General features: G+C 45.8%; 1 protein-coding gene across 1 annotated transcript in view; it reads left to right on the forward strand.

Annotated features, from left to right (window-relative positions):
• Positions 1–10,826, forward strand: part of SLC43A2 (solute carrier family 43 member 2) — an 80,297-nt gene extending 69,471 nt beyond the window's left edge. The window contains exons 10-14 of the mRNA XM_083172171.1: positions 139–277; positions 2,185–2,317; positions 2,451–2,524; positions 4,037–4,160; positions 6,593–10,826. Of these exons, the coding sequence (XP_083028297.1) occupies positions 139–277; positions 2,185–2,317; positions 2,451–2,524; positions 4,037–4,160; positions 6,593–6,754 (632 nt within the window). The 3' untranslated portion in view covers positions 6,755–10,826. The remainder of the gene's footprint in view (positions 1–138; positions 278–2,184; positions 2,318–2,450; positions 2,525–4,036; positions 4,161–6,592) is intronic.
• Positions 10,827–11,122: the final 296 nt, after the last annotated feature.

Consider the following 11,122-nt stretch of genomic DNA (forward strand, 5'->3'; position numbering starts at 1 on the left):
CATTGCACAAATAATTGAAACAGACATGGTAATTCTCAGTTCCTGCTCTGTTGTTGTAGCAATAGTAGTATTAGTAGTAGTAGTTTTTAGCAGTGTATGTAAAGCTGTAGCTAATGGCCCTATTTTGTATCTCTTCAGTCAGCCTCTACACATCCATCTTTGGAGTATTACAGCTGCTCTGCCTCATGACAGCCCCTGTGATTGGATACATCATGGACTGGAGGCTAAAGGATTGCGATGATGGCAATGACGACGTGGATGAAAAAGACACAGATCCGTATGTGTTAATCTAACTAATGCAACTTTAGCTGGCACATACATGTAAAGAGAATACATTGTCAGCATGTCAACATCAGAGTCAAAGTTAGGTACTTGGGGGGAGGGTTAGGGGTAGGGATCATGGTTAGGGATAGTGGAATAATAACAGAATGCCCGGGGGATCGGAGTTCTGACCTGGAAGAGAAAGTCCCATGACCACTGGGACAAGGAAACTGCTGTAGCCAATAGGAGCATGTAAGTCACGGCTTGGCCACCAGGGGCATAATGTCCATATTGTAACCTGTCGCCATTTCATCAGTGTCTACGCAATGAATGTCAACATGGTCAATGCTATCCCTTTTAGAGGCCTCATGCCGCTATATGCCAACATAGGAAAGCTCTTCTCAGTATGCGCACGGCACCGCTGGAGGATGGCCTGGCTTACCATGCTCCTCTGCCTCACCACCTACAAAGACAGGAATTCCATCTAGCCCTTCATCCCATTAACAGGGCGGTATCGTATAACCCTCAGGCAGTTGGGATTCTGACGGTCGTTTCGCAGACATTTGAATCTTGACAGGAGGGCGAGCATATTCATCCTGCTGTGGGCTTGCTGCACTCGCCACACTGCGGGCTCGGTTGCTCGCCGCCTATTCTATTCTTCCTATATGGAGGTCGTGGAAAATAGCCAGTGTAAGTTGGGATTCCGACTGTTGGGTTTCTGACAGTCGGGATTCTGATAACGAAGAAACAGTTGTCGGAATCCCGACTGTTGGGGAGTCATCCGGCACCCAACAGGGCTGTCACCTGCCTTACAGGAGGCACTCCGAGCCCGCTAAATATTATAATAGAATAATTAAAGCTAAATCATCTTCAACATCTCCTGTGTTGTCACTGGTAAATACATAATTTCTGCTTACTTGGTGCTTCTCCTGACATCTCACCTTCCTGACACTCAGAGAGGAGGAAATTGAAATGCCTTGTGAGCCTGTGTTTCAAGGTTATATTTAAAGCTTCACACCAGCTTGGCAGTATAAAAATATATTTGTCATCACAAAGTAGCATGCCAGCTAGAGCAATATATCTCATTGTCTGGCAAGCTTGGGGTGCCACCTACAGGCAAGCAGGATGGCATGTGTATGTGTTCTGGTTAATACAAGGACATATTTCCGCAAAGGAAAGGTTTTGGTTTTGTGGCAAGTTTCTGTTAAAGTATATGGGTTTGTACATCTCCGACTTGTAATATGAATCTCGGCATCACAACTCCATCCCCAGTCCTTAATGCCGCAATTGTGGCAGGCAAGGTGCACATCAGGTTTCCCTTGCTGAACGAGATTGGTATAAACATGGGCAAATGGGGCACATTTGCAGGAGTGCTAATTGCTGCGCATGGCCATTCCTATTTCAATTAACTTTGATTAAATTGGAGATGATGGGAGAAATGTAATAACTTGCAATTTGTGAGAGCCGGCTTGGTTTTGCCTTTAAACTAATTGCTGCTTTATATCTAATAATATTCTTGCCGGAATTGTGCCGAATTCCGTAAATCACATGCTAATGTGTGCGGGTTCCCCAGCTATTAAGACTGGGATCCATTATACTAAAAGATAAATGTGCCCATTTATCATTCAATATTTGCGGGTGTTTTCGGGGGTTAGCCACAAATATGAAGTATTACCCCCATGTATGTAGGAGGGACCGCAGAAGGAATCTCCAATCCCTGCTGCGATCCCTCCTGTACCACCGCCGCCCGCCATTTGGTTTCTATGGTGGATGCGAAGATGCCCGATGTATCAACATCGGGCAGCAGTGGTTCGCATCCCTGGGCTATCGCCATTCTGAGATGGCGGCAGCCCATTGTTCTAAAAATTGGATGTATACATAAAGCCTATTTAACCACATTACATCTCCGTTTACCTTCTGCAGAGGTGGAAAGAAAAAAAGGAAACCAGATCGTCAGATTCAGAAGATCACAAATGCTACAAGGGCCTTTGCGTTTACCAACTTGTTATTGGTAGGATTCGGGGTCACGTGTCTCATCCCTAACCTGCCATTACAGGTGCGTTGGAATAGAGTTTCACTGTTTATTTTATTTGTCATCTTATCCCCTCTTCATAAGAAATCACCATTGTTTAATTTTTAAATGCGATAATAGAGCATTATAATTATATCCTACTTATCTCCGTTTACAGATCCTGTCTTTTATTTTGCACACAATAGTGAGAGGGTTCATCCACTCTGCAGTGGGAGGACTTTATGCTGCGGTGTAAGTACCTATAGTAACCAACTTAGCTTTCTTTTGTATTTTCTTTTTATTACATAAGTATCTAAAGACTAAGTCGAGATCCTCAATATAGTTTCAGATAGGTTCATGCATACCCAGAGCGGGTATAACTACTCACCATTGCATAGCTGCAATGGAGGCATTACAAAACCTGAGTATCCAGGGGAAACCCACTCAAATATGGAGAGATAATACAGATAGGGCCTTGAGATGAAGACACACTATAAAGGACCCCATACACTAGGGTGATTCACATTTTGGCCTTTTTTTTCATGCAATTGCAGCAATCAATTGCAGGAAAAGCATCCAAATTGCATGTGATTGACAGCAGGTCAGATGCGATGCGCAGTCCTGACGCATCACACCGGAGCCTGGAAGTTGCACCAGCTGCAGAAGCAATCTGTTGGATCACTTCCAAGCCAGGAAGGCTTGGCTGGGATTGCATGCGATATATTCCATGCAAAAGGACCGGATGCTTGTTATCACCTGCGGTCCTGTTGCCTGTATGGCCAGTTTAAGATAGTCTGTGTTATATGACTGTTTGGAGAGAAAATCTGGTAACGTATCGGAGTAAATGACAATCAACCATTTGCTCCCAGCAGCTTGAAAATGCCCAAAAAAAGTTGCTCAAATAAATTTGTAAAATCAAACAGAGAAACCTTAGATGTGCATGGGCATTCTGAAGGAAGTGGCCGGAGATGTCATGAGACACTGGGCGTTTCCATGGGTGAATCCCCCTGGCCTACTGACCCCCCGGCCGCAATGTTGGGTGCATGCACCCGGTGAACAATCTGTTCGCCATGGATGCGCGCACCCAGCACATGCACAGAAATGCGCATGCACATTTCAAAAACATTGCACTCGCATGCGAGCGTACGGACCTGAATAAAGTCCTATATTTCAACTGGGTATCGGTGTGTGTGTGTGAATAATGAAAGTGTAATACCACTTTTACACGAAAGCCCCCATTTGGAAAACAGTTTCACAACGGGTCAGACCCCTTTCACACCACAGCACGAACCGTGTTATTCCTGGGTTGGCACGTTCTCATCACTTGGAGACGACAGTCTCTCTTCGTTCCAGAATGCTGTGAACAGGACCCGGATCCCATCACCAAGGTTACTTGTTAACAGTGCCACCTAACCTGGGTCCTTCCCGGGACCAGCCCTGCAAGCTACCTGGGTTAACCTGGATGAAATGCTCAGTGTAAAGGCGTATACATTATGGCATAAGTTTAGAGAAACCTGACAATAGTTTGGCCAGCGGGGTCTCCCACAGTAACCCAATAAACACCCATTTATCGGAGAAAGGCATGATCCCTTTTGAATAATAGTTTGTCTCTCATCTGTGTCACCAAGGAAGCCTTTATTTCACTAAGGACCAATGTTTTCTTTAAGCTATCTTTCATCTTTTATACATGTATTAAATGTATTATGTTAAATGAAATCTAGCTCAGGAAAAAGATGTATAACAAGCTCTTGTCTTATTTTCCAGATATCCTTCAACACATTTTGGTAGTTTGACAGGACTGCAGTCTCTCATTAGCGCTCTCTTTGCACTCCTTCAGCAGCCTCTCTTCTTGGCTATGATGGGACCTTTGAATGGAGATCCACTTTGGGTAAGGATTAGTGGGAAGCAACAGAAGGAAGAAAGGGACATTAGATTGCTTAGATTTACTATACAGGTGCATGAAGCACAATACATAGAAAACAATGGTTGACAATAATTGCATTGGATACAGGTAGGAGCAGGGCATTCACGGCACAATAGCTCACAGTGTTTCTAGTATATTAGGAGATGTCATTATGAAGGAACGTGTTGCTGGCAATTGCATTAGCATTGGAAATGAAGTCCCAAAAGCAGATACCTTGGTCCACATTAAGGGGTTATTCAGAGCTGATGTGCGAATTGCGTACGGAACATAGGGCCTTATTCTGATCGGTGCGGCCCGATCAGAATATGCGGCCGCGACCGTGCAGGCGAATCCCCGCCTTCCATACGGATCGCCACCTGCCGTGTGCGATCCGCATGAAATTGGACGGGGATACGCCTCCTCCGTCTTGGGAGCAGCCCCTGCATTCGATGGTCGCCGAACATCGAATGCAGGGCCGCACGCTCCACCAGGTCCCGCAACACAAGACCACACGGACACTTGTCCGTGTGAAATCATGTATGGGGGCGGGCAGCTGACATCCGGCGATGTCAGATGCCCGCCCCGTACCCACGCGTCACGGCCTCATTACCATGCATACGCCCCGCGTTTGCATGGGAACGGCCATGAAACGCGGGGCGTATGCATAGGGTAATGAGGCTAAGTAGCCTCTCACGCCCCTCTACGCCCCCTGTGCGGCGTATAAAGAATCCGTGCGGCGAAATCGCCTGCACATGCGCAGAGTGACCTCTGCACATGCGCAGACGATCAACATCGGCGGTCCGTCCGCATGCGGGAATATCCGCACCGATCAGAATAAGGGCCATAGTGACAAAGATCAGTGATTACTTTTTTGCAATCCCCTCACAACTTAAATGACAGGAAGCCGGCGTTTGGGGGTGGTAACCGGCCATTTTCTGGAAGCGTCAGGAAAAAAGCAGGCATGCGGAGGTATTTTTAGGGAGGATCTGGAACGTCGGCTCCGGCCTAGATCAGCCTGTTTCTGTCGCAGAGTTGTGGAAGGGTCAGTTCCGCACACTTGCACAGGGAAAATCATTAGCTGGTGAGCAAGTTGTGTATGGATTTGCAGCTGGCTGGAAATCAGTGATATTTTTGCAAGTCATTCACAGACTTACACAGGGCGGGATTTCACTCTGTCTGGACAGCAACTATCTGATCACAGGGCTATACAAATTCACGCAGCAGCAATCAGATCTGAATCAGGCCCAAAGTCCAGTACTCAGCATTACAGTCTAATGCTTAACTGTCCTATGCCTATGAGAACAGTCCTGTCTCTATCATACTGCCCATCACAACATCCCTGTCACTATCATACAAAGCTCATGCCATTTGCAAACCACCATAGCACCAGCCCTATACTGTACATGCCCCTTGCTCAGCACAACAGCTATAGGCATACAACACAGGGCCTAATTCAGCATGGGTCGATACAAATCGGATGATTATGAATTGACTGCGCATTGTGCATGCGGTCGGGGAATTAGGATATGGATCGTAAATGCAGTGAAGCCCAGTGTGATGGACGGGAAGCCGACATTTGGGGGTGGAAATCCGCAGCTTACTGGGTCTGTCTAAAAAATACACTTTTAAGGAGGGTCCTTGAGGAGGGTGATGACCACTTCCAGTCTGTCTCAGTAGTGGATTAGTACACTTTACTCTTCGTTATCCCCAGTCATACATATTGGGAAGGGATGCGGTCACTAAGTCTCCAGTACCTTGGTCGACAAGAATTAAGTCAACACCACTAGGTCGACGTGACTGAAGGTCGACATGACTGAAGGTTGACATTGAGTTAGGTCAACAGGTCATTAGGTCGACATGGGGATTTTCACTTTTGTTTGGTGCTAACAGGCGGTATTTCATGCTCTACCATCCACTAGGGCGTGGTACCATCCACTAGGGCGTGGTGGGAGAATAAAATAGTGCGCCCGAGCGCAGTGAGCCATGCGAGGGGACGCGGTGCTACGTTTCAGTGTCCATGTCCACTGTGTCTTGGCGACATTTTATGAAAAGCCCCATGTCGACCATTTGACTGCTGACCTTCCCCATGTTGACCTAATGCTAGTGTCGCTCTAATGACCTGTTGACCTAACACGTGTCGACATTCTGTCATGTCAACCTTCCTTTCACACATGTTGACCTAGTGGTGTCGACATAGTTACTGTCTATTCTTTTTGCGCACATTTTAGAGAATGCCCCATATAACAATCTACCAAACACTCCTTTGATTGGTCTAGCTATAAACTACAAAATTCATAGCTTAAATCTGATTGGTAGGCTGCTCCATGTTATAAGTCATAGAGTCATTCACTGGTGCTTTTGTCTTTATTACTTGTTGTTATAGTAATACATATCCTGGTCTCTTAATGTTACGACAGGTCAATGTGGGATTACTGGGAGTGAGCATGTTCGGGTTCTGCCTCCCTCTCTACCTCATCTTCTTTAAGCGGAGCCTGGAACGGCAGAGGAAACAGAAGATTGAAGACTCCAAGCTGTACCTGAAAATAAACGGCACCCCTGACCATGAAGCATTCGTCTAAATGCTATGCGGCAGGTGCTGGGCCTACATCCTCTCCATGTTCCTCCCATACAGCCTCTGGGAAGGTATCTCTCCAGCTTACCAAGTCACCATCTTAGAACTTATTTCAATTTCCAGCATCCCACCTGTGAACCAACCTTCTCGTCAAATATGATTGGACGGAGGCTGAATCTCTTAGTCATAGAAATCCACCAATTCCTTTAACAATAGAATCCAAAGTTTAACGTGTTGTGGGGAATGAGGTGAACTTTTGTCAATGTCACTGATTGGACTGGAGATTCTTCCTCCTCTGGTAAAGGGATGCATGTTTCAGCAGTAACTCATGGTGACGTGAGGTGTACTGCACGAACCTGCCACAAAGCTGGAGATTCTCCCCTGCTGTCCGGATTCATTATTTCTGACTGATCAGCGGAGAAATAGCAGGATTTACAATTGCACACTCCATTATTTCTATGATGATCCAGCTAGAACGATCGCCACTTCTTATAATATCCTTTGTGCCAGTAGGTCCTCGGCTCTTCTTGGGAGCAGAGGAGTAATCTTAAAATGATCTAGTTGAAGCTGTATCTTGTCAACACCAAACAGGGCAGCAGAGAACATGAGCACAGATAACCAATGGCCAGATGTCACTGTGCCTAGTGAGGTGCTTGGTTCTAACCTGCCCATGGCACATTACAATGGAGCATGTGCACGCATTCATTGAACTCTCTCTTTCTCTGCACTAATGGAATTTGCTGCTCCACGTATAGTTATAGTAAAGAAAATCAGACATATCAGTTTAAAAGGGATGCCGCAGCCATCCTATATCTTGGTATAGGTTATGAGAATGAAACTCTTTTGTGATGCATATACAATTGTTGTGCCATAATGTCCTTAGACCTGGCTGGTTCCTACCTTTGTAAGCCTTGGTAGAATGTGTGGCTGCTGCACGTTATCTCCCATGATGCTCAGCCACCCAGCCACGGAGATAGCGACTGCAACGCCGCCACAGATTTCTAGGCTGTGTTCTAAGCAATACCTTTGTCTGTTGAATTTTTTTTTTCTTTTTTTTTGTAGAAATGTATTAATATGCCGTTTTATGTTCCTTGCATGATATGATTCAGTATTTTTTATATTTGGACATATATTGTTTGTGAACTGCTTTCTGTCTGAGGGAGCTGGAGAAACTCCATAATCAATATTTGGGCAATTTGGTGACCGAAGGCATCATACGAAGCAGAACTGCAGTACCCTGCATTTATTAGTGGTCTTCATCTTTCACTTTCTCCACTCCCCCTTCACCTAATTGTGGTTTACTTCATTTTGATTTTCTTTATTCATTTGTTTTCGGCTCCCATTATATTGGTTCACTGTCTGTGTCTTATGGGTCTGTGGTATGTGTCAGTATTTTCTGACTCCGCAATGTATCCCTTTATACAAATATAATGGAGACGTCTGTGAAAGCTGTTGTACATGTAACTGTCTAGAAACTATTATGTTGTCTGTGTTTTGTTACTGCTGAAAAAATGTCAGAATCTGAATCACTTCTTCTACATAGTTACCTGCAGAACAGTTTTCCTACATTTCCATTACAGGTATAGGAATTAACCATACCTTCCCAACATGGCCCATTCCAGGAGGGACAAAGAGGATAATTCAGACATGATGGCACGGCTGCAAAACTAATTATAGATAGATTGAGCATGCATACGGCTGTTCTGCGATAAAAGCCTGCTATTTTTTTTTTATCGCTAGCCGTACGCAAGGTGATTGACAGAAATTAGGCGTCTGGGGGTGGGGACTGGCCATTTCAAGGAAGTGCCAAGGAAAACGCTAGGCGTGACAAAAAAACGCTGGCCGTGACCATAGGCGCCGAAACCGTGGGTGCTCCGGGGCCCGAGCACCCACGGAAAGTGAAGAGCACCCACGGCACGGGCCACGGCAGCGGGGTCCCAGCAGCGGATATGCGGTCAGCAGCGGGGGTCCCGACGGCGGATGGGAACTAGTAGCGGTATTAATACCGCTGCTAGTTCCCATCTTCCGCAGGGACCCTGCTGCTGACGGCATATCCGCTGCTGGGACCCCGCTGCGGCGCTGCTGTTGCTAGGATCCCGGACCAAGACGGCAAGCAGCGGGTGAGTCTCGTGGGGGGGGGGCTGGTCTGTGGGAGCACCCACCAGAAAAATTGTAAATCGGCGCCTCTGTGCGTGACAAAAAAACGCTGGGAGTGACAGGGAAAATGCAGGCGTACCCATACGTTTTAGGAGAGGGTGCGTGATGTCTGCCTGTATTCCTCGCAGCCGTCGAGGCTCTGGCTACTCTGCCCTGTGCTGTATGGTGTCCAATGGAAAATCATTCAATAGTATGCAGCTTATGAATGGTTTTGAACATATTCCCATGGCTGGGAATAGATTTGCAGCCGTACACATCTTTTCGCACAGTCAAACGCATTTATCCGTGAGGCGGGATTTCACTCTGGCGGGGAGGCGTCTACCTGAAAGCTGGCCGCTGAGAATTTGTGGCTGTGCGATCAGATCTGAATTACCCCCAGTCTTCCATGTTCCTTGACTTTCCTTGCAGCGTATGATTGCCAACACCTGTGGTGAAGCGCCTTTATTATAGTCAACGGGTTCAACACTTATCAGGACAACCTACCAAAATCATTAGCTAAGAGGGAAGCCCAGGAACAGAGCATTGTGTCCTCCAGGAATGGGTCATATTGTGAGGTATGGATTAAGCTATCTCACTCCAGGGGCACCTGGGAGTTTGTCCTGATATAGCTACCATAAAATAAACGAGCGGAGCAAGGGCTGGCATTTATTCCTATAACCAGTAAAAACTTTAAGTATATAGTGTTAGTATTTCATTTTTTAAATAAAATGGGAGTCCTGTGATATATGTCCTGATACAGAGGTGGAGGCTAATCCTGGTGTTACTGTGTCTATGTATGCAGTGTAACTGCAAATGTATGCTAATGCTGCAGTTGATGGTATTGGTACATACACTACCACTCATCGGATGCACAACAAGTTGAACCATCGCTTGCACATTTGTCACACCATCGAACACGGTATCCCTATTGTTGCTCAAAATGTCCATCTGAACATGGCCGCCAGTGCCAGTGGCTGGTTACCTCACCCCCTCCATTGCCATCCAGAAACGCTAATCATCTATTCTAGACATATGCGCAATACAAAACAAAAATCAGACAACGGCATACACATCGTTATAGCACCCGCCTCTGAATCAGGCCCTTAAATTTCAAATGGAAATGACTTTGCAGTGTCTTCTAGGAATCGCAAACATTATTTCACCGATTGGCCATAGAGGGAAATGTGTTCATCTGGCCGGTTGCAATTAGAAGCAGTATTTCATGAACACCCCAAATTACTATGATCAGCTTGTGAAAGAACATTATCCTTCATCTGTCGTCTACAAACATTAGCGGTAGACATGTGCTCTCAACCGATACCAATGAGAATGTAGCCTATGAATTCGCTAGGGACATAACTGAGGCGTGAGACACTGTGCACCTCAAACCTCAGTGATGTCACTAGTGTATAGGGAACTCATTGGCTGAATATTGGTGCAACTCACAATTGGCTACCTGCAATATTTGTGGGGGACTTGCACAGTTTAACATTCTTCTCCTTTTGTCTGTGTGTGTGTGTGTGTGCTAGAGGTGTCCGCATTCTGTTTGTACATCAGTTACAAAGAACCTAGTGACCTTTTCTTTGTAGTGGTAATACAGGGAAGCACCAGTATTTGTTCCCAAATTCCTACAAGCAGAGTGGTTATGTGACCGCACGGGGGAAATAGAGCACAAAAGCAATACAGCAATTCTTTCCCCCTGTGTCTAACACATCTAACACTGAGCTGGCCTTCAGGAGAAGAGACCTAGAAAATCCACTGTTATGTGGAACGCCGAAGGCCAGCACCGCGCAACCTCGAGCAAACCACTGTATCTCTCAGTGCCTCAGGTGCAAAAAAAAGATTGTACGCTCTCAAATAGGTATTTATTGTACCTGTACCTTCTACATACAGTGCTTGTTGTTACTATTAAAATATAAAAAATAAACCCTTTTTATATCCTACAGCTTGTCTTGTAATTTTGTGTATATGGGGGTGCTGAGTAATAAGGGGGGACGGGACAGCACTGATTACATGGGAAAGAGAAATACAGAGCGGATACACACTCCACAATAATTATAGAAAGCTCTACTATCTAATATTGAGCAAGGTCCTTGGTATATTTATTGGCCAAGAAATACTAGCCCACTAACCAGCATCTAGGTGACCTTGTCAGGTGTGTCCTAATCTCCTTATGCTGTTAGAGATTGTCCCCCTGTAGTCACCTGTTATTTGCACTGTGGTTGTTTTGGGATTTGTC

Source organism: Crinia signifera, chromosome 2 (genome assembly GCF_055691185.1).
Source record: "Crinia signifera chromosome 2, ASM5569118v1, whole genome shotgun sequence".
Taxonomy (NCBI): Eukaryota; Metazoa; Chordata; class Amphibia; order Anura; family Myobatrachidae; genus Crinia; species Crinia signifera.